Raw genomic sequence first — 24,673 nt, forward strand, 5'->3', positions numbered from 1 at the left:
TAACCAACGCTCTGGCACAGCACGTCGGAAACAAACGCTTGGTCACCCTGCTTCATTTTTTTAATGCTTCGGGTGTGAGAATGTTGGTTTATGACCTCACCATCTGGGGAACCATCATAACAAACTTACCCTCCTCCCTTATCTTGTGCTGCAAGTCACAAGACTCCCAAAAGAAGACAGAACTAACATTTTATGCTATGATTGTCTCACTTTACAGATTAATTACAATCATAGACCAATGAGGCGACGGTGGCACAGGAGTTAAGTGCTCGCCCCGTAGTCAGAAGGTTGCAGGTTCGAGCCCCGCTCAGTCCGTCACTGTCGTTGTGTCCTTGGGCAAGACACTTAACCCACGTTGCCTGCTGGTGGTGGTCGGAGGGACCGGTGGCGCCAGTGCTCGGCAGCCTCGCCTCTGTCAGTGCGCCCCAGGGCTGCTGTGTCTACATCGTAGCTCATCCCCACCAGTGTGTGAATGTGTGTGTGTGAATGGGTGAATGACTGATTGAGTTGTAAAGCACCTTGGGGGGTTCCAGGACTCTAGAAGGTGCTATATCAAATACAGGCCATTTACCATTTTACCATTTTATCTAAAGTGAATTTAATAAGACTTGATTGCTTGACAGTAAGATGAATCAAAATAACTGTTTGTATCATTTCGGATCTTAATTACACCAAACGAACCTACTTGATGAGTTAATGATGATTTTATTATCAGTCATGTCACATTTTAATATTAGTGTATTAACTATGACAGTTACATCATATTTAGATCCCACAATAAGTGAAATAATCCTTTACAGGAGTCTTAGCAGCAGATGTGATGTCAGGTGACTTTGTTAATGCCTCCCACATTTTTCTGGATTCTGATTGGCCCAACACGAACCTTAAAAGAGAGAGGCACTTCCCCTGTTTTTGAGTTCCAGCCAAAATGCTAAATGAGCTCCTCTTGTGAGATCCAGCCAGATCTTACAATAGAACCCTTTTTAGCAGCATAGAGCCACCCCTTTTCAAAACCAAACAGCCATTGTGTGTTTTAACCTGCAACAACTTCATTAGACGTAGAAAATAACCGGTGAGCCGCCAGCAGACACCCAGAGTGTCTCACTGACCAGCTGAGTCATATTCTAAAGGGCCTACGACCTTTGAATGCCCCAGAAGTCTAATCCACTCGTCATCCATGTCGAGCCGGCTTCGTCTCACCAGCTGGATCTCTGGGAACTCTCACCACGAATGCATAGATTCTGCACACTGGTGTTGGATGGGTTATGATTGAGTGATAACTAACCAAATATCATTAAATTCAACCAGATTATTCTTGTAATCTCAGTCTTCACATCTTTTCCTAAATCACCTAATTAGACTGTAATTACATCCATGGTCATGTTTCATTTGAGTTGAGTAGGGTTTACCTTGAATAATCATTTACCTTCAGTTATTCTGTTTGATCGTTAGTCGTAAAAATATAGTACTAAATAGATTTCTATAAACTATATTTTTGCTTCTGTGTTGTGCTGGTTCCCTGGGTACCCAAGGTATTTACTCCCAGAGTCAATCAGATATTAACGGTTAAGCAATATAATGATCCATATTTTTGTGGAACATTATACTTGTTGAATACCTTTCACATTTTATTGAAAGTTTATCAATTGTGAACACTTACAAAACATTACAGCTGCATCCAGGACCACACCTGGTTCCAAGTCCAAACCCAGACTGTGATGATGACCTGCAGTTGGACTCCTTAAGATGTGTTTAAGAACAGGATGAAATCAGACTTGGAACTGGACCGGGTTCTGATTCTGTTTCATCCTGAAATCCAGAACCTGAAACCATCAGCAGCAAAATAAACCTAAAAATAAAAGTGGCAGGCAGCAGTTGTGTTTAGGCCTCACCTTAAGGTGTGTGTTTAGGCTCCGCCTCCGGCAGGTGTTTTCTAGTTCAGCTTACAGCTCTCGGTCAGTCTTCTCTGCTCAGGTGAGCCGGACTGACCTGTCACCCTGCAGTCATGGAAGAGGCGGTCGGCCTGGGCGCTGTCACTGTGCTGGCGGTCCTGGAACAAGGTAGGTGCATGCTGGGAAATCTTGCAGGGAACTTTCTGTAGGTTGGGTCATTTTAGAGCTGATTTTCTGATCCAGAGTCAGAAGGTTCTCTATTCGGTATAACAATAAAGTTTTAAGTATCAGGCATGGCAGAAAAGCAGAAGCTTTGATGCTCCACCTGAGAGTAAATCTGCAAGGCTTGTCACCAGCATTCAGACATCAATTCTGTTTGCTTCACAGCCAGACAGGACACGGGAAAAAACAAAAAGAAAAAAAAAGAAGCTTCTTTATTCTGATGGAGGCTTTGTCTCTAAATGAATCCTATAACAATTTTCTGTTTAAAGCCACATAATACCTGCTGCCTGGTAAGATGAGATGTTGTAGAAGATCTGTCTTAGAAACTGAGTCAGAACTTTCCTTTGTAATAAAAAGTTTGACATCAGCAGAAAGCAAAGCTGCTGCTATACTTTTTATTGTAGAAACTGTTTTTACAGAGGCTTTAGGTCAGGGTGAAATGTAAGTGTTTTCATTTAAATTCAGATGAATCGTTCTCTGTTTTCTGGTTCCAGCGTATTTCTCTCTGCAGGTTATTTACGCCAGGAGGAAGTATTCAGTGTCTCCGCCCACTACCAGCGGGCCACCTGAGTTTGAACGAGTCTTCAGAGCTCAGTTAGTCTTTGTGTGTGTGTGTTCTTGTCCTTACTACATACTGAGGACCATTATGAGGTTTTAACCAACAGCGTGAGGTCATTTTTGCAATCATCACATTTTTAAAATGTTGATCAGTTAGTTTTAGAGGTATAGTGTGAACTCAGTTTTGAAGAAGAAAATATAATTTCTATAGCGCCTCTCAAGATAAAAATCACGAGGTGCTTCACAAAAACAAAAAATGTAAATATAAAAAAAAAATTTGATAATGGTTGAAAAATATATTTAAAATGAGCAAAAATAGACAATTGTAATTAAAAAATTGTTAAGAAGGAGAGCGAGTGAATAGGAAAGAGGGAAAACAGTGGATCCTGAGGAAGGTGGAATAGGTGGGGAGAGCAGAATAAAGAGAGAGTGGTGAAGAAGGTCATACAAAAGCCAGCTTGAACAAGTGAGTCTTCAGCTGCTTTATAAAGGAGTCCACTGAGTCCACTGATCTCAGGCTCAGGGGGAGAGAGTTCCAGAGTCTGGGGGCCACAGCAGCAAATGATCTGTCACCTTTGGTCTTTAGCCTGGTGCTGCACAACCAGTAGGCTTTGATCACTGGACCTCAGGGACCTGCTGGGGGTGTATGGACTAAGAAGATCACCAATGTAAGATGGTGCTTGTCCATGTAAGGCCCTATAGACCAGAACCAGGATCTTGAAATGAACCCTGAAGTTGACTGGCAGCCAGTGAAGCTGGAGGAGAAGCGGGGTGATGTGGGTGTGTTTGGAGGACTTGGTCAGAAGCCGAGCACAGGCATTCTGAACCACCTGTAGACGGTTCAGGGAGGTTCTGCTCAGACACGTGAAAAGAGAGTTACAGTAGTCTAAGCGTGAGGAGATGAAGGTGTGGAGAACAGTCTCAAGTTCAGAGCGGGACAGAATGGAACTCAGCTTAGCAACGTTCCTGAGATGGAAGAAGGAAGAGCGAACAAGAGAACTGACATGAGAATCCAGGGTAAGAGCTGGGTCAAAGGTCACACCAAGATTCCTGACGGAGGGTTTGGTGTGAGAAGCAAGCTGACCAAGAGAGTCTCTGACTTTGGGAACCAGCTTGTCTGGGGCACAGATGAGGATCTCAGTCTTATCCTCATTCAGCTGTAGAAAGCTCCCAGCCATCCAGGTTTTGATAGAGTCTAAGCAGGTGTGTAACAGCTGCAGCTTAGACATCTCATGGGGCTTAAAGGAGATGTACAGCTGGATGTCATCTGCATAAAGATGGTAGGAGATTCCTTTGAAGGAGCTCAGGATGTGCTGAAGAGGAAGCAGATAGAGGAGGAAGAGCAGAGGCCCCAGCACAGAACCTTGTGGGACACCATGGGTAAGAGAGGTGGTGGAGGACCTAAACTTTGCGACGGCCACAGAAACGGAGCGCTCAGAAAGATAAGAGAACACTCCAGAGCAGATCCTGATAGGCCTACCCAGTCTCTCAGCCTCTCCAGTAGCAGGTGATGGTCAACAGTGTCAAAGGCTGCAGTCAGGTCCAGCAGGACCAGAACAGAACAGTCCCCTGCATCACTGTGAGTCAGAAGGTCATTAGAGACCCTAAGAAGAGCTGTTTCAGTAGAATGAGCTCTACGAAAACCTGACTGGAAGCAATCATAGATGTTATGTTCATCAAGAGCAACTGTGAGTTGTTTAGCCACAACCTTTTCCAAGATCTTGGAGATGAACAGAAGTTTAGAGATGGGTCTGAAGCTGCTATGGAGAGAGGGGTCAAGACTCGGTTTTTTTAAGAAGCGGGTGGATTACAGCATTCTTAAAGTAAGCAGGGACCTGACCAGAAACCAGAGAAGCATTAATTATAGAGAGCATGCTGGGACCGATGGACTGAAAAGCACTATTAAACAAAGATGAGGGTAAGATGTTGAGGGGGCATGCAGAGGTCTTCTTAGAGTTAACTAGTTTGGTTAACTCAGGCAAAGAAACAGGAGCAAAGCTTTCTAGGATGATTGGCCTGGTTGGAGTCGGGAGAAGCAGCGATAAGGCTGAAGGAGAGATGCTAGATCTAACATTACTGACTTTGTCCACAAAGAAAGACAGAAAGTTCTCACAGTCTGCAACAGAGTGGATGGAGGCTGTAAGAGTGGCAGGAGAGACGATGCTGCTGATGCTGTTAAACAGCACCTTGGGGTTCCCTTTGCTCTGGGACACCAGGTTGGAAAAATAGAAAACCCTAGCATCTCTGACTGCAGAGTTAAAGGATGACAGAAGATCCTTTAGGTGCAGCAGATGGACGTGGAGATGGGTTTTCTTCCACAAACGCTCAATTTTTCGGCATTGGCGCTTCAGGCTGCGAAGGCTGTCATTAAACCAGGGAGTAGGGTTCACTGCAGGAACTGATCTGGTTCTGACAGGACAGATGTTGTCCAGAATGGAGAGGCAGTGCTCGTTAAACGGAGAAGTTAAGGAATCTGGGTCGTTATCAGAAGAACAGGGTGGATCAAAAGCAGCAGAAAAATTGCCAGCTGTGCTCTCATTAAGAAAACGAGAACGAACCACACGGCGAGCAGGAGGTGGGGACGCAGAAACTGACAAGTTAAAGAAAATGCAATGGTGATCTGAAATATAAACATCCTCAGGACAAACACTGTCAGCATTTAGACTCTGGGTAAAAACAAGGTCTAGAGTGTGCCCCCTGGTGTGTGTGGGGCCAGAAACATGCTGGGTAAAACTGAAGGAGTCCATGAGGCTGGAGAAATTCATGGCAAAGTGGTCAGAGGGATCATCAACGTGGATGTTAAAATCACCAACAATCACCAGTCTGGACAGCTTCACAGTGGAGGATAGAAAGTCACGAAACTCCTGAAGGAAAGAACTGTTTGGACCAGGTGGACGATAGACCACAGCACAGTAGAATGGGACCTTATGCCTGACTTTAATCAGCTGCAGTTCAAAGGAAGCAAAGTGACCAGGTTGTAGAGCTACATGGAAGATGGTCTCTGAAAACAACAGCTAGTTCTCCACCATGACCAGAACCCCGGGGCTGGCTAAGAAAAGAATAACCACTCGGGCAGAGTTCAATCAGACCAGAACAATCAGATGTTTGCTGCCAAACTTCAGTCAGAAACAGAAAATCCAGGTTTTTAGAGAGAATTAGATCATTAAGCAGGAAGGACTTATTGTTAACAGAGCAGGTATTTAATAGAGCCATGCTGAGTGAGGTGGAGGAATCAGAAACTACAGAAACAGCTGGAGTTAGTGGATGTAAATTAGCAGGGTTAGATCCACGGTGTTTATAAAAACCACTTATGGAGGGAACAGGAGGAGAAACCACTGAGGAATGAGGATAAACCGACCTTAAAAAACATGGACGGAGAAACCGCGCCGCAATGCGGCCTGGCGGGAATGCGGAAGTGGCTCTCAAGTCGCCAAACAAAGGACAAGAAGCTAGAAGATCACGCCAATGTTTACTAGATAAACCACACTTTAAGAGAAGTCTTATTCTCACCTGGATTCCTGCTCGTTTACCTCTTTTCCTCCAACGTTTTTCTGGGACTGGATAAACATCACTGGAGGCGCCCTGGTTGGAATCGTCGTTTGGCTCCGGACCAGTGCACCACTCAGGTAAACAAACAGGGAGGTGCGTCCTTGGTGCATCTTGGGCGATTGTGAACGAACGGAAGGACAAAAGAGTCTGGCGATCATAGGAGATGGTAGAAGGGACACTACTGAAGAGGATCGCAGACAGGAGCAAGGTGGAAAAGAGGAGGTTAGTGAAGAAAAGTTTGAAAAAGTGGCCAGTGACTGCGGCTAAGCCAAGCACAGGCACCATCTTGTTACCCACCGGAAGCGGTCCACATTTTTTGGTTAAATTTAGGGTTAGGAATAGGTCAGCATTGGTTATGGTTAGAGTTAAAATGAATGGAAGTCAATGGATGGTCCTCACTAAGATAGGAAGACAAAAGTGTGTGTGTCACTGTATAGAATAGAATAGAATAGAATAGAATAGACTAGAATAGAATAGAATAGAATAGAATAGAATTTATTGATCCCACAGTGGGGAAATTCACTTGTTACAGCAGATAGTAAATAGTTTAAATTAATAGTAAATAAATAAATAAATAGTAATAAATAGTAAATGAATAAATAGTGTAATTTGACTCTGAGCATCATTAAAGTGTCCACTTTGAAAAAATAAATTATTACATAACTAAATCAACTGTTTTTGGTTTTCAAGCCTGATGAATAATTAATCAGGTTCTTACATGACCTGCAGTGTTTATCCTGTTTATATAATATATAATGGTATTGGTCAGTAATTACAACCATGTCCATTATTATTATTATTATTATTATTATTATTATTATTATTATTATTATTATTATCATTAGTTGTAGTAGTAGTTATAGTTCTGTGAACATCATCAGTCTGAAGAAACAGATTCATTCTTAACAATCCTATCAGCTAATGGCTAGTCATAGTGGGGTCAAATTACTTAGGCTGTTTTTAAACAGCTCTAATCACAAAACTCTCAGCAGTTCATCTGATGAGTAAAACAACAAGTCTCCTTTTTACAACACAGATACTAAAATCTTGTATTTAAATTCTGGGACTAAAATAGTTCGATCCACAACCTAGAGGATTCGTTAAAAACTGCATCTGCAGTTTGGAAGGAGTCTTTCCATAAAATGTCTTGATTTCTTTAAAACAGAAACCTTCACATTAAACTGTTTATACTACTGACAAACCCTAACCTTGTTACAGTACCTGCTTACATAATAAGATCATTCAGATCATAAAAGACTTCTAAAAGCTTTAAACTCCTAGCATGAATTTAAAATCTCTCTCTTTTGTTTTACTGTGTTTTATATATTTCTGGGTTTCTGTTTAAGCTGAAATGTTTAAAGCCATACTATGCAACTTTTTCATATTTTAAATCATTTTCTTGAGCCAATATGTGCTAAAATGACCCATTACAGGGTTAATGAAAAGTCACTCAGACCCCCACTGCCCTCTGTGGCCAGAATACCGCATTTGCAACTTCAGAGTGCCGGTCCGGTCTGTTGCCTTTAGAAATTATGGAGCTGACATACCTGGATCTGCTGTCTGCTTCCAGCATGTTTCCTGCATGTTTTGGATCATGAACACAACTGATTTATATAATTTAATTATGAATCACTCCTGTAGACACTAACGAAGGCTGAGGAGACATTTCAGCTGTTAGATTAAGGTGTTAAAAAGATGAACGCACAGCGAGGAGATAAGTTTTGTTTTGGCTCTACTAAATGAACACTGGGGTGCTACAAGCAAGCAAAACTGCGAAGTAGGCTTTTAAATAAATTAAAAAAGGTGTTTGTAGTGCCTCCTAGAGGTCACGCCTGGTAACACACCTGATCTGTTTGTATGTGCAGAGCAAACTGTTCAGAGTATTTCCCCATCTTCGTCACGTTGCTGTGGATATCTGGAGTCTTCTTCAACCAAGGTGAGAAATACGCACACCCTTTCTCCAGTCATGAACTTTGTATGATGAGTTGTGTGTGTGTGTGTGTGTGTGTGTGTGTGTGTGTGTGTGTGTGTGTGTGTGTGTGTGTTTAGGGTTGTCAAGTGTCTGTGGTTTGCTGTATCTTTATGGACGACTGCGTTACTTCTGGGGATACTCAGTGTCTGCCAAGGGACGGTAAGAACCACAGAAATGGAACTGGTCCAAATAAAACTGGTCTGATTTTACAAATTCTGATTTATAATGACAATAAAAAAGTTTAAAGTGAATAAAATGAACAAGAACAACTACAAAAACACACTAAATCAAGAAAAATGGAACCAGAACCAATGAATTTAGTCTAAGAGTTTCTACAAGAACTAGTTCAGGAGCTGATGAATGATCAGGAGGTAGAGAGGGTTGTTCAGAAGTCAGAGGGTTCTAGGATCGATCCCAGCTGCTTGCAGGGAATTCTGCTGCTGTGTCGTTGGGCAAGACGCTTAACCCTCCTTAAGTGCTGGTAGTGGTCGGAGGAACTGGTGTTGCCTGTGCTCAACAACCTCACCTCTGTCAGTAAGCCCAGGGATGCTGTGGCTACAATGTAGCTCATCACCACTAAGGTGTGAAAGGATGAATGATAATTCAGACAGGTGCAGGTCATTTATCATCAGATCTATGAAATAATTTTTATGTTGACCTTAAACCTGGGGAGGTCATCGGTCCACTGTTGACCAAAGAGAGATTATTTATACTTCTGACAGCTGATGGTCTAACAGGCATGGACGACTGTAGATTCACCCTGAGGTGAGGCGTCAATAACCCAAGAACTCCATGTCAGACTACAGGACTCCATTAGAAGGTCAAAGGTCACAGGTTACAATGTCAAAGAGAAAGCAGCGGCAGCTCAGTGGTGATTCTAGAGTTGTAGAACTGGTTCTGTTATACTATTTGTTAAAAATCCTTTGGTCTGTCGTCTGTTTCAGTTTGGCTCCTCTCTACTTCAGCTCTCAGATTCTGTGGGTTCTGATCGGGTTCTCCTCCATCGGTGTTCTGTTGATGTTCTCCCAGGTGTACCTGAACGTGGACCTGCTGCAGGAGCTCGGTTCTGCTCTCGGCCTGTCCTGATTCACATGGGAGCGATAAAGGCACTGACTGACAACCAGAAAGTTTTTATTACTTTAGTCTATGTAAAACTTTTTTTTTCTCAGATGGACTCAAATAATGCAGCTTTTCACTAAATTGAGGCCGTAGCATCAACTAAACACTACAGCTCTAGGAACGGGTACATCAGAGGGACGACCAGGAGAAGAAAGCAGGTGTTTAATAAGTTTTCCCTGAAATCTTTGAACCCCCCCCCCCTCCCCCCCCAGCAATTACATCTGTAGGAAGAATGTTTCACCACAAGGTGGCAGTAGTTCTATGTCCCAGAGAAAAATCATTTCCAGTTAACAAGAGTAAAAACAGATAAAAGAAAACACAGCAATGGATTAGGAAGGACTTTATTTTTTTAAAGAAAGAAAATTTTGGCTTTGTAATAAAAAAAAGATCTAAAACTGATTTTGCTGCTAAAACTAAACTATGTTTGTAACTTTAGGTTTCACTGTAATTTCTGGAACACACACTCTTTAATAAAAGTCACACCCTGGTTGCTTCTGTTCTCATGGTGTTATTTACTTATTGGTTCAACCCAAGGAGAGCCGGTCTGAGGAGGAAACAACAACACATCTGTGGTCTCCAGCAGCGCTTCAGATTTTTACGATTTTATGAAGAGTCTCTAACTGCAGTCATAAGACTTCAGCTCCTCTGAAGCTGTAAAAAACAGCCAGAACACGCCTGTTGGGATGAAAACACATGGATCCTGATCTGTTTAGTCTCCAGTCATCCATCATCTAACAAACTCAGATCCCATTCAGAGCCAACAAACAGAAACTTTTCACTGGCTCTGAAAGTTGTTTTACTCAGAGTTTTATGCTGGAGGTAAGAAGTAGATTTACTCAAATGTTACTCAAACTTTATTACTTTTTATTACAGTAAAAATAGCTGCTTCTGAACATCACTTACAAAACCACTGACTGGTTTTGGGCTTTTATTGTGAAGCAGGAATCAGGAATATTTTATAAGCTTTATAAATAATGTTATATGTCACTATCAGATTGCTGTTTTCAGTCATTGAAATAAATTATTTGATATAAACTGAAAATCCAACTCAAATGTTGGGTTTGTACTTGAGATGAGTATCAGATGATGTTTGAGGACTCTCAGCCTGTATGGATTTTCTCACGCTGATCTGGAATCTGCTCCACAAAGAGCTGCTCACTATTTATAGAGCAGCTAGTCTGAGTTTATATTAGCAGCCGTAGCTGGCCCGTACAGTACAGCCCTCCGTCAGCCTCCGTCAGCCTGGACATTATCACCCCTCACCCGTCCCACAGACTCCACACAGAATGCGGACATGAGAGTATTTTTAGCAGCTTCGCGTCTCTCTGGCAGACCATAGAACAGCAGTTGGTGTTTTTAGTGTCAGAACAAGTTTCCATCCAACAACAGCTGCTTGACTTTCTTGTGGCTCCTCCTACCCAGAGCTACACTCACTGAAGGCCCTGCCCACAACACTCATGATGGTGATGCTGGTTAGAATAGAATAGAATAGAGTGAAATAGAATAGTTGATTTGTCACTACAGTAACCCACAACTAAATGATTTTACGGCTTTCTTACTTAAACTGCAGTGATACTTTGAGCAAAATTCAACAATGTAATCAATAAAAACAGAGATGAAAACCCATAAAAACGGTTAAAAACAGAGAATAGTGATTTTTAGAAGATACTGCTGTGGGATAGAAGCTGTTCTTCAACCAAGTGTTGTTTGTTTTGAAAGTGTGGGATCTTCTCCTGAATGGCAGGGGGACAAACAGTGAATGTCCTAGGTGAGTGTTGTCATTGCTCACTGTCCTCACACTCCACTGGTCAGCACATACTGTGTTTTGAGGAGCAACATCTTAGTGACATTTTCATCACCCAGATAAGGTCCCTCCTGTCTTCCACAGTGGAGTTCCCAAACCACATGGTGCAGCAGTGGCATAGAATGCTCTCTGTGGGACTATGATCAAAGTTCATGAGCAGCCTAGGTGTCAGACCGCACTTTTTCAGTCTTCCCAGAAAGAAAAACTGTTTACTGACCATGTCAGATCCTCATGGTAAAAACCCTCTGGAACACTGGAGGTCATCCCTTTAAAGGTCAATGGATTCTTCCAAAAGTCCACAATAACCTCCTTGGGTCAAGTGGTGGTTAAAGGAAAAGTTCCCTGAGGAATTATTTTTTACTCTGAGCCGCTCAGAGTTTCACATGCAGGCTAAGTGTGAAAATAGTCTTCTACCCATATTTCCTGCATTAGCCGCCGATAGAAAATAGTTGGGGAAACTCTCGGATTAAAAGTAAGTGAATTGTAAATCATAATGTCAAACTAATGTGGCAAGGTGGATAAACGAGGGCCCGGGCGGGTGATCCATCGGGACATTGTGACAGGACACTCACACTGCCACACTAACATTCATTGATTCACCCATCTTGGCTTGCGACGGGGACGACTGTTGTTGTTCAGCATCCAGGAGAGAGCAGAGCACCTCTTGGCTAGTAGAAGCTAACTGTTAGCATTAGCATCGGCAACCCCACAACATGGCAGAACTCATTCAGGCTTGTGTTATTTGTTTGTGTTATTTTATTTAAAAATAATTTTTGCACCTTAAACTGGCTGTGTGTGGAAAATATGTTTGTGTGCGTAGGTGTGTGTGTGTGTGAGTGTGTGAAGAAAGGAAAGAAAGAAATCAAGCTTTTATATAGCGCCTCTCAAGATAAAAATCACAAGGTGCTTCACAAAAACAAAAAATGTTTAAATATAAAAAGAGTTAAAGTGAGGGAGGGAGAGAGCGTGTGACTTCTATTTTAGCCTTGTTATTTTATTTTACTTATATTTTACTACCTCCTTACGTGGGCTGTCTTTAATGAGCACTAAGTCAATTTCTTTGCACACCTGTGCAATGACAATAAAAAGATCTTGAATCTATTAGCGGAGATAAAACATCAACATTGCAAAGCAGAGTCAGTATCAGTGGTGTTGCTGTTAGCCAATCAGAGGGGAGATTACTGAATATCAGGAAACAAGACTCCAAGTCCTGTCCTCAGCTCATCTTTACCGTGGCTCAATTCTGGTTCCTGAAACAGGAGCACAAGGGCTTTTTCTTCACAGAGATTGATTCACGAGGCATTCGTTGAAACTAGAGACCATTGCAAATGCAAACCTGAACATGGTTTTAGAACCAAGTTGTTATTTGCATACCAAAGAAGAAGAAAGTTGCAGTTACAGAGATTTCACTTCAAGAGCAGCTAAGATACTGCAGTGATACTAAAAAAAAGAACACACACGCCCACCCATTGCTTGTTTATTTATTTTTCCTTGTTGAATCTCTTTCCTTCTCAACTCTTTCCAAGAGGAGACACGTTAAACACGGAACATTATCAAAAGTTACAAGCTAAAAAAATTACATCAAAGTAAACAAATCAAAAAAGTTAACCTCCACATGGCAAATACAAATGCTGTTTAAGGATGGAAACTGGTGAGTCTATGTCTGTAGGAAACTCAAAGATTTGAGGCTTTTAGTTTATACTGACTGGAGCTTCTGCAGAACATTACCATAACCGTTATTTCAGACAAAGGAACCCTACAGCGCATGTCACAGACGCGCTGCCTTCACCAGCTGTGGGAAATTTCAAATAACCACGCAATGAAGGTCCTGCTTTTCGTAAATAAGTGATATTTTATTAAATAAAAATAATTTATTTTAATTATTTCAATTACAAATCTGGTGAGGTTAATGTAAAAACTGTTTATTTTACTTAAAGAAATATAAATGAATTTCAAATTTTTAATGGGTGGCAAAAATTAATTTTGGCAGATATTAAGAAAACACCCCAATTTAAATGAAAATGAGTCAGATCCATGTTTGAGCTCAGATAATATGCTCTACTCAAAAGAAATAAAAGAAATGCTTTCATATTCAGTATCAGAAACTGATCTGGTCAGAGGGGGTGGCGCCACAGAATTATACTGGCATCTGCATAGGCAGGTCTAGCAGGCACTGTTCTTCTCAGATGAGAGCAGGTTCACTTTGTACCACTCATATGGCATCATGTGGAAAAAGTATTCAGGTGGTTCCACATTTGCTTCACCTACATCCAATAATGTTTAGGTCCATCTATACCATCTGTAAACCAATTAGGAGTAGCTCCACTGCTGTCAAACGGGTATATGAGCAAGAGGGGGTCAAAATACTGAGAGTTACTGCAAAGACATTTCAGCCAATGAAAATGTCCTGTATCACCAGTTTTCCAGGTTCAGTTTGTTGATGCGTTTGAATTAAGGCCCTTCTCTAGGTTGATCATTGTACTTAGATATTTTTTCCTAACATAATAATCAATTTATTCCAGTTTGGACAGACATCATACATTTTAATAGTTTATTTCCAACGGAACTAAGATCTTAGACAATTTTTAAGAAACATTCATCTGATTTTCAGCCAAAAACGTGGATTCCGAGTGTCACTGAATGTATCACCGAGAAGCCCCGCCCCATGGCCGGTGGCCTTCGGAGTTTTTTTTTTTTTTTATTTAGTCAGAGTTTGAAAGTTGGAAACAGAACCGGAGAAGGACCGGCGTGTAGCGGACAGCAGAGATCCGAGGAGGAGGGATGGGCTGCAGCCACAGTAAGGTGAGCAACTCCACCGATAAACCGGGCGAAGAACCGCGTAGAGCTGAGAGAAAGGGACTTTGTTCGGGCCGGAGTTAGCTGGCTGGCAGGCGGCCACCGGAGGCTGCTGAGACCGCTGCGTAGAGATGAGCTCCGGGTGGAGCTCGGAGCTCATTTCACCTCCACATCCCACTTTATGTATCTGGATCAGAACCACGGAGGCAGATGGAGTTATGGGTTTGATTGCATCAGAAAAACAATTAATGCGATTTTTTTTATCCGAACATCTGTTTTCAATCAGTTTGAAAACGAGTTTTCCCACGTTCCCCAAACGGGCCCCAAAGCTTGTTAAACTTCTGACTCATGGACTCACCACACTCAGCAGTAAAACCTCTTAACCACTCGGATGTTCTGTGATAACAATTTTATTTATCACTAATAAGGTTGACTCATATTCTCACACGTTTGGACCATCTCTGGGTTGCCGCGGTCTCCGGGTTCGGGATTTGGCCCAAAGGTATGAGTCCAGGTCCGACTCGGGTCTTCTGTTGTCCAGATGTGTCCTGCAGGTCACATCTGGACCCTGTCTGGAGGATCTGTTGCTGAGCTGATTTAGAACTTTCAAAGTGACCTTTAGTTCTCAGAGGTCAAGTAATGTTTCATTAAAGGAATTTAAAGGTAAGGAACAACAGATGTTTCTGTTTGGACGAACTAAAGTGTTTCTTTAGGTTTTTTTTGGTGTCCGAGCTTCAGGATTTGTGGCTGATTATTTTTTCCTTTCTTGGTGGAAACAAGATGTTTGACAGCTGCTGTCCCCTGGTTATTGATAGAAACTGACTCCATGGTGTCCAACTTGAGGCCCGTGCAGCTGCAGCAGGGATGGACTTTGATGGTTTTATCTGGATCCCTTCTGAACACTGATGTTTATACCCTGGGATAGAGTTGGGAAAGATGCCATATAGTTTCGATCTTGTAGAAAACCAGATATGGCTTCAAGACAAACTCTGAAACATCTTTGATTTCTACAGTAATTACGGTAGTTATTGTCCTCATGTTTGAGACAAGCTGGTGTGAGATTCCATGCCTGGAGCTTCTCCTAGAGCCTTCCAGGTGGATCCGACATGAGGCGATGTCACTGAAACACATTACCACTTAGCTCAGTTTAATGGATACTACAGTTTTGGTCAGAGGTTTACATACACTTAAAATATAATATAATGGCTCTACTGAGTGTCCCGTTATTTCTAAAACTCTGATTTTTCTCTGATAGAGTGACTGGAACAGATACTTCTTTGTCACAAAAAACATTCATGAAGTTTGGTTCTTTAATGTCTTTATTATGGGTTAACAGAGAAAAGTGATCACATTTGCTGGGTCACAAATATACATACAGCAACATGAACTAGCAATTTTGGTGACTTAGAAACGTGTCAGTGAACTGAGCTTCATAGCATGGCCTCTTAACTTCTTGTGAGTGATTATGAGTGACTACAGCTGGTGACTTCTCTTAGGCCAGGTAAATAGGGCTCATTGGATACAAACGCCCACAAACTACAATGGGAAAGTCAAAGGAGCTCAGCATGGATCTGAAAAAGTGAATTATTGACTTGAACAAGTCAGGAAAGTCACTTGGGGCCATTTCAAAGCAGCTGCAGGTCCCAAGAGCAACAGTGCAAACAATTGTTTGTAAGTATAAGGTGCATGGCACTGTTTCATCACTGCCAAGATCAGGAAGAAAACGCAAGCTATCACCTGCTGCTGAGAGAAAATTGGTCAGGAGGGTAAAGAGTGAACCAAGAATCACCAAAAAGCAGATCTGCCAAGAATTAGAAGCTGCTGGAACACAGGTGTCATTGTCCACAGTCAAACGTGTTTTGCATCTCCATGGACTGAGAGGCTGCCATGCAAGAAGGAAGCCTTTGCTCCAAAAGCGGCACCTTAAGGCTCGACTGAAGTTTGCTGCTGATCACATGGACAAAGATAAGACCTTCTGGAGGAAAGTTCTGTGGTCAGACGAAACGAAAATCGAGCTTTTTGGCCACAATGCCCAGCAATATGTTTGGAGGAGAAAAGGTGAGGCCTTTAACCCCAAGAACACCATGCCTACAGTCAAGCATGGTGGTGGGAATATTATGCTGTGGGGCTGTTTTGCTGCCAATGGAACTGGTGCTTTACAGAGAGTAAATGGGATAATGAAGAAGGAGGATTACCTTCACAATCTTCAACATAACCTAAAATCATCAGCACGAAGGCTGGGTCTTGGGCGCAGTTGGGTGTTCCAACAGGACAATGACTCCAAACACACATCAAAAGTGGTAAAGGAATGGCTAAATCAGGCTAGAATAAGGGTTTTAGAATGGCCTTCCCAAAGTCCTGACTTAAACCCCATTGAAAACATGTGGACAGTGCTGAAGAAACAAGTCCATATCAGAAAGCCATCAAATTTAACTGAACTTCACCAATTCTGTCAAGAGGAGTGGTCAAAGATTCAACCAGAAGCTTGCCAGAAGCTTGTGGATGGCTACCAAAAGCACCTAATTGAAGTGAAAATGGCTAAGGGACATGTAATCAAATATTAGCACTGCTGTATGTATATTTGTGACCCAGCAAATGTGATCACTTTTCTCTGTTAACCCATAATAAAGACATTAAAGAACCAAACTTCATGAATGTTTTTTGTGACAAAGAAGTATCTGTTCCAATCACTCTGAGAAAAATCTGAGTTTTAGAAATAACGGGACACTCAGTAGAGCCATTATATTATATTTTTTACAAGTGTATGTAAACTTCTGACCACAACTGTATATAAAAGGTGGTAGCTCAGTCTTTTATCTTGGACTTTAAAACATTTTGCATCCTGTAAAAAACAAACACATTTTAGATAAAATAGCCATATAAATATTCAGAATAAGCTTAAACTGCAATAAAATACTTGAAAAGAGGCTCTTAGAGCAAAATGATAAACGTTACTGACAAACTGTTTTCTTTAGAAACTGTTAAACATGCATAATGTTTTTCACCTCTGTTGTAATAATAATGAAATACTGTGAAAACTTCACGTGTAAGCAGAAGCCTAGATGACTGGAGTCTTAGTAGAAAACTCAAACAGAACCTGGTTTCTGGCCAAGTCCCAGTCCAGCTGAGATCAAAGCTTCTACTAAAGGACAGGTGGACTCTCTGTGGACACGACATGGAGCACCCGTTGGTTCAAAGAACTGTTAACACACTCTAAGGATGCTGGGTTATATTTCCATGGAAACCTGACTAATAGAAGAGAACACAGAAACAATTAGACAACTGATTTGAAATTTTTTGATTGTTGCATCAAAAATCTGAGAAAACCCTTTGGCAACGTGTACAGAACTTGCCAGTTTTGCCTCTTTTTGGTTGGGATGATCCTAAACTTTTAAAAAACTTGGAGCTGTTAAAATGTTCTAATTCAGCTCTGATTTGTTGTTCAATTCAATTTTATTTATATGACAAGAGTCGTCTCAAGGCACTTCACATAATAAACATTCCAATCCAGGTCACTTCATTAAGCCAATCAGAAAAAATGTTTCCTATATAAGGAACCCAGCAAATTGCATCAAGTCACTGACTAGTGTCAGTGACTTCACAGCAATCCTCATACTAAGCAAGCATAAAGCGACAGTGGAGAGGAAAACTCCCTTTTAACAGGAAGAAACCTCCAGAGAATCCTGGCTCAGTATAGACCCTTTTACTACCTACGTCATCAAAAGTTGCGCGTGCAGCCTGGCAACGAGAGTGAAGGCTTCCTCATTCACACTTGATACCAAAACAGCGTTTTAAACCCTTTGTTTTGAAGTTCTGAGCACATAAAAATGTCGGGTTGTTGCGTGTATGGATGCCAGAATCGCTTCTCTTCAAGCAGTGGACTGAAACTTTACAGAATTCCGAAGGGAGCACATCCATTTCAACAAAATCGGAGGCATCTGTGGCTGCAGGCCATCAAAAGGGTTGATGAAAACTGGACTGAAAACACGATCCGAAATGCTCGAGTTTGTAGCGCCCATTTTATATCAGGTAAGGTAATTATGTTGTTCTTCAGTGGAGCTGGTTCTACATTTTTCCTGCTCAGGTCTTTCCATGCACATGCCTGATATGTAACTGCAGCCTTTTCTGTTTTTCCCATCCTAACACAAAGCTCAACTTTGAATAAAATTGCTGCTGCGTGGCTGCAGCATGGCCCAAGTCTGGAACATCAAAATGACAGAATTAAACAAATTTATACGCTTTATTTCATGCTTCAAATTAACATTTCATTCTAATTCATCTGTATTTTCCCATTGCATATTAGTATAAACGGTATTTCTCTAAAATTAACACGATTGTACTCTGAGCACGCTAAAAAAAGAAACCTATGCTATACTCACCCTGCCATGCAGGTACAGTTGGCTGTGAAGACGTAGTTCTCTGGTTTGTTTACTATGACCCAAGCCTCGTACATAGCAGTCTTGTGTCCTTGTCTTTGGCTAGGAAGGACTTCTGCCTTCAAGACGCAAAACTCAGAGTCTGTGTCGTGATATTTTACTTTCTGTACATGGCCACAGAAACATAGTTGTATGCATCTAACGATTTGTATGCCTGTAGCTTCTCACGTGTGTACTTACTGGGCCTCTCCACTAAAAACGTATATATATACATCGGGCCACTGGATATCTGGCCACGCACCTACATCTTCCACCCATTCTGTAATGCCACAGGGATCCGGGAGTCTGTTGCCATTCATTAAAGTGAGTTTAGTAATATAACATTCAAGATTTGCTGATGATAACCCCACAGCATAGCTTGATAAAGCCTGACACAACGCCATTCTCTGTTGCCAAGCTGCGCGCGCATTCTCGCTGACGTCATATTGTTTACAAACAGTAAAAGGGCTTATAAGCAGCCATCCTCCACGACTCACTGGGGATCGAGAAGACAGAGCAGACACACACACACACACACACACACACACACACACACACACACACACACACACACACACACACACACAACCAAGCATTGTGTCTATAGTTGCATTGTGATTTCTTAGTAAATATTCTATTTGGTGAGAGATAAACTTTATTGTATTTATCCTAGTGGATCTATAATTAAATGGGTAAACTAGCAGTAGCACGTCAAGGAAAGCAAAAAGTTATTATCAGGAGAGAGAGAATGTTTAAGTGGTTAGCAGCAGTGTGTTAGTCGATGGCCCCCTCCATGAGGCCACCACAGCTCAGCAGAACATCATTGTAGCTTCTTCTGGGGAGAAAAACACTTCGAGAGAAAATAAAGTTAACAGCTGAAATTGCAGAAAATAAAACAGTTAACTCATTCACTGCCATTGACGACTAAAGTCGTCATTTTAGATCCAACCGTTCACTGCCAATGACGACTAAAGTCGTCATTTGCATTTTTTTACTGTCTGAGCATTGGAACGAGCCCCCGCGCTGAGAGAACAAACATCTCAGCCCTGAAGCCGATCTTCATCCGCATACGTCACAGATCACATGATCAGGAAGCAGACCATCCATGTGTTTGGAGATCGTTTTGGGCCGTTCCTGTAAAAAAAGTGAGGAGCGAACCGGAGAAGCATCTGCCGATCACAATTCGACAACGGATTATGAAAGAACGGATAACGCTCGAAACACACGGCTTCTTCCTGATGTTAGAGGTGAGTCTCCTCTTTGTTTAGGTTGTTTTGGCATCGACATCATGCTAGCGCGCAACGTTCTGTGACTCTTAAAAAAACAGTAAAAACGGTGAGAAACGCTGGCAGCGAAGGCCGTTAATGATCAGGAAACGGCTGGCAGTGAATGAGTTAAAGAGCAGATTGTAGAAGAAAGTAGTAGTGTGTGAGAAGTGGTCAGTGTACCCTCCAGTAGTCTAAGCCTATAGCAGCATAACTACAGAGATAACTCTGGATAATCTATCCTATTTAGATGTAGGCATGTTGGAGGCAGGGCAAGGGAGAGCCGTCTTTACCGACTGTACACTCCACCTCCCTCTACTCCCCCACTTGTCCAGATTTAGGCTAACATCAGATTTTAACCATAGGCCCTATCAAATAAAAATGTCTTAAGCCTATTCTTAAAAGTAGACAAAGTGTCTGCCTCACGGACTAAGGCAGGGAGCTGGTTCCACAGGAGAGGAGCCTGATAACTGAAAGATCTGCCTCGCATCCTAATTTTATATATTCTGGGAACCACCAGTAAACCTGCTGCAGTCTGAGAGTGAAGTGCTCGGTTAGGAACGTATGGAACAATCAGATCACTGATGTATGATGAAACTTGATTATTAAGAGCTTTATATGTGAGAAGGAGGATGACTTCATTGATAAAATGGTTTTATTTGTGGTTCTGTTCCTTTTAAAGGGACACTAGACAGTTGTTGCTTACTTTAACACCTCTTAGTTACCATTTCAATCAATTGTTGTTAAAACAAACTGCTCCCCACTCTCGCTGTGCGCTCGTGTTTTCAAACCAACGGACTACAGAAGCACATACTTGTTGAAGACAAAAGCAGTCATGTCAACTGAGGTGACCAAACTCCTATGCGCCTCAGATGCACTTGTTTCTGGAGGTATCGGTCAGCTGGAGAAAGTTGCTTCAGATGACAGGATTTTGAGTCTTATTTCCTGATATTTGGACACCTCGCCTCTGATTGGCTAACAGCAACATCACTCTACCACTGACTCGGTTTGCTCTGCAACATTTTATCTCCACAAATAACACAAGCCTGAAGGAGTTCTGCTGTGTGGTGGAGTTGCTAATGCTAACGGTTAGCTTCTACTTGCCGAGAGGCACTTAGCTGTTTCCTGGATGCTATAACAACAACAGCAGCTTTCCTCATTGTGAGCCAAGATGGGGGGAGGCCGTGAACGTTAAGTGACAGTGTGACGTAGATCTGTCAGGTTTTCAAATTAGTTTCACCATCCTGCAGGAGATAAGTGTAGGAGACTATTTTCACATTCAACCTGCATAAAAGCACTTAGAGTGACTAAATTTAATCCGAAATTATAATTAAAAGAGTTTTTCAGTGAACCACACCTTTAAGGCCAGAACCAATTCAGTGTGAGATTATCTATGGATTATGGATTGTACTGACACCCAAACAGCAGCTGCAGCCTTCGGTCTTGATTGGCTGATCTGATCATCAGACCGTTGCCTGGACTTTAAAGCAGCTCACTGAGGGAGAAACCTCCTCCTCCGTTGGAGTGACGTAAAAGCCAAGTAAGTCTTTGGTAAGCTGAGGAGAGAACCGGGTCAATCCAACAGTGAGGTGCCTAGGATGGATTTAATGACATTAAACACTGAAACAAAACAAAGTAGTCCCAACGTTTTAACAAAATGCAAACCGATTAAAAGTTTATGAATTGGTAGACATTGAATAATAAAATAAATCACAAGTAAACATTGAAATTACTGACATTTGTAATTAAGGGGAATTTTTCTTCACTTTCCAAATTAAGTTTTTTTTTGACAAAATTTGTTTAGTTTTGCTTTGGATGTCGTGCTGAAGAGGATCTATTATATTTTTGCCCATACTTCTCAATTGTAATGTGTAATCATACCAACCATACCAATGACAAACCTGTTTACATCCATTGGTCATAACTGGGAATGTTAGATCTCATGCAAATGAACTGGACAAGCTTGAAGCGCTGATAAGGACCCTGTCAGGATGTCATGAAAGCCATATAATGTGTTTGACTGAACCATGGCTGCAGACCCCCATCCCTGACTTTAACATCCTCTTTGTTTGGTTTTTGGACAACATGAGCAGATTGATTTAACCCTCCCTCTGTCCTATTGGGTGACCCCACCAGGAAAATTGACCATTGAGCAGGGTTGATGGTTTATCACTTGGCTCCATGTGGCAGGGGTGAGGAGTGAGCACCACCTCACTCCTGCCACGTGGACCTCAAGGGATAAACCATCAACCCTGCTCAATGGTCAATTTTCCTGGTGGGGTCACCCAATAGGACAGAGGGAGGGTTAAAAAGATAAGAAGGTAGATTAGCAGTGCTTGTCAACAACATCTGTAATAATCTCACCCTAGTGCATTTGTGTCAACATCTGGAGAGTTTAACCATTTACAGTATATCCTATACAATTCCAACATTCCAACTGTATGTGAAATGCTCCACCAGAGAAAACAAAGCACATGATTTCTTCCAAGCTTGCCTGCTCTTGGAAAAGTGGATCACAATCTTGATATTCTCTATATGTGCAAGCTCTTTGTAATAGATGCAACCTGTGACCTGAGTTGATGTTTTGAGGCTACAAACTGGGATGCACTCTGTGAACCACATGGAGATGAAATCTGTGACTAACTAGCTATACTTATCTGTGGACAACATCATCCCCACTAGAACAGCAAAGCGATACCCCAATAACAAACCCTGGCTCACCAGGGACTTGAAGATGACCAGTCAACTAGAAAAAGGAGTCACCAGGGAAGGAGATAATCATTGAGGAATATTCAAAAGTAACTCGGTCAAGATATGTAAAAAACAATGAGGCAAACTGGAGATCATTCTCCAGTGAAACATTGTCAGATATGTGTGGTCAGGGGTAGGTAGGGATGGATACATTTGACATTTGAATCGATCCGGTACTAATTCCCGGTACCTACGAATCGATACTGGTACTTAACGGTACCAATTTTTGATACTTTTGAGTGTTTAATATTTTTAATACTCTTTTATAATTAAATATATATTTTTCTCAATATATAACCATATTTGATAAATATCAAGATAAATAACATACAACAGTTTGTATTTTAACATCGTCCTTGTAGTTTTATAAGTTGACATTTAAAATGAAGCGAACATCTTTACTATCATTTAAATTTACTGTGTATCTTCATTCCTTTTACCGTCCTTTTTCAATTGATTTTTCCTACTGGGAAGTTAGAATTTCCCAGGAGAAAGCGAACGCACCATTAGATGATAACAACGGTGGCATAGGAAGCTAAGATATCAAGCTAACGTTATCTTAAACGGTTTATATAACTGCTGGAGCAGATTTAAACGATGATGCCTCACACTTAAATCGTTGTCACTGGTTTCATCTTCACCCAATCACCTGTCGCATTTAGTAAAGTGAAGCCAAACTTTAGTGCGCGTTCATGTTCTTCTAGTCGGAATTTCGGAGTTCCGAGGAGAAAGCGAACGCACCATTAGTGAAACGGAAGCTAACAAATCAAGGTAACATTATCTTAAACATTTTATTTACCTACCGGAGCAGATTAAGATGAGGATGTCTCACTTAGATCGTTGTCACTGGTTTCGTCATCACCCAGTTACCCATCACATTTAGTGAAGTGGACCCAAGCTTTAGCGTGCGTTCTTTCTACCATGCTGCTCTGTTTGCAACTCGTTTGCAGCGACCGACGACATAACGCTCTTGCGCATGCGCAGCTGTCTAGGCAAGTTCTCGTTGTGAAGGTCGGGTACCGAAATGAGGCACCGTTTCAAATGAAGTGAATCAGTGCTCGGTCGGTACTGTGGAATTCGGTCGGTACTTTAAAAAGTACTGAATTCGGTACCCATCCCTAGGGGTAGGGTTGTCACGGTGTGAAAATTTAACCTCACGGTTATTGAGACCAAAATTATCACGGTTTTCGGTATTATCGCAGTATGTTTTTAAACGTACATTTTCAGACAACTAAATAAACCCTGTATATCAGGAAAATATTGTCCTCAGTTTGTGTCTAAAATTTGCCTAAAATGTGTTATTTTGTAATTATGTTGTTTATTTGTTTACATGTTTCCCCTTTAGTCTTTAAAATACCAATATTTGCCCATAACTTCTTATTTTTTGTCTGTTTGATGTCATCATTTAAAAAATATTAGATCAGATGATACTCGGTACTCAAGTAGCCTTCTAATCAAATACTTTTTTTTTACCCTTACTTGAGTAATAAACCCAATATCAGGAAATTATTGTCCTCGGTTTGTGTCCTTCCAGTGAGCTTTGCAGATGTGGGAAAATGTCATCAGGCAGTAATCATTGTTAAATTCATAATTATTCTCGGAGAGAGACCAACTCTTATCTGCCCCTGGGAGCCCCGTAATGCATGGCGTCATTTCTTCTTTTTTTTTCTTTCTCCGTGTCCTGTCTGGCTGTGAAGCAAACAGATTGATGTCTGAATGCTGGTGACAAGCCTTACAGATTTACTCTCAGGTGGAGCATCAAAGCGTCTGCTTTAATTGTCACGCCTGATACTTAAAACTTTATTGTTATTGTTTTTGAATGCTTTGCAATTCCGACCAGACACAGAGACCGAGGTGAAAGGAAGAGACAAAAGGTGGTGGTGGTGGTGGTGGGGGTTCCACGAAAGTGAACAATAATGAACAAGAGTCTGCTTCTGTGCTAAGAACATGTGCATACTCAGTGCATAGCGTCATTTCAATATGGGAGTGTCAGTGTCCGCAACACGGTTTATATGCAGGTAGCGGCGCTGCGGCTGCTTTATGTAGCGACCCGTTGCGTTCTCCCTCAACCCAAGTCCTCGGATCACGCATTTTAGCTAAAATGCTAAGGTTAGCTTGCCTTGCGTTGACTGTAGAGTTGTGGGTGATGGTCACGCAGATGTGTCATGAGATTTGAAGCGTTGCTGCCTTTCACAGACACTTTTTCTGCACGTGCCGCAAACAGGATAGCCGTCTTCTATCACCTGTCCCTCGGCGTTCTTCAAATATCCAAAAGATGCCCATACTTCCGACTTTGTCTTGTTAGAGGGATAATAAATGTCCTGAGCGCT

General features: G+C 41.7%; 2 protein-coding genes across 2 annotated transcripts in view; both read left to right on the top strand.

Moving 5' to 3' along the window:
• Positions 1-1,882: 1,882 nt before the first annotated feature.
• Positions 1,883-9,811, top strand: ltc4s (leukotriene C4 synthase). The gene is made up of 5 exons (XM_015952208.3): positions 1,883-2,060; positions 2,609-2,708; positions 8,087-8,157; positions 8,271-8,352; positions 9,138-9,811. The coding sequence occupies exons 1-5, from the start codon at positions 2,006-2,008 to the stop codon at positions 9,277-9,279; spliced, it is 450 nt and encodes a 149-aa protein (XP_015807694.1). The 5' UTR covers positions 1,883-2,005; the 3' UTR covers positions 9,280-9,811.
• A 3,991-nt stretch (positions 9,812-13,802) lies between these two features.
• The window catches only part of ccdc69 (coiled-coil domain containing 69), a 39,787-nt gene continuing 28,916 nt past the window's right edge, over positions 13,803-24,673 (top strand). The window contains exon 1 of the mRNA XM_015952197.3: positions 13,803-13,918. Within this exon, the coding sequence (XP_015807683.3) occupies positions 13,898-13,918 (21 nt within the window). The 5' untranslated portion in view covers positions 13,803-13,897. The remainder of the gene's footprint in view (positions 13,919-24,673) is intronic.

This window comes from Nothobranchius furzeri, chromosome 1 (assembly GCF_043380555.1).
Source record: "Nothobranchius furzeri strain GRZ-AD chromosome 1, NfurGRZ-RIMD1, whole genome shotgun sequence".
Classification (NCBI taxonomy): domain Eukaryota; kingdom Metazoa; phylum Chordata; class Actinopteri; order Cyprinodontiformes; family Nothobranchiidae; genus Nothobranchius; species Nothobranchius furzeri.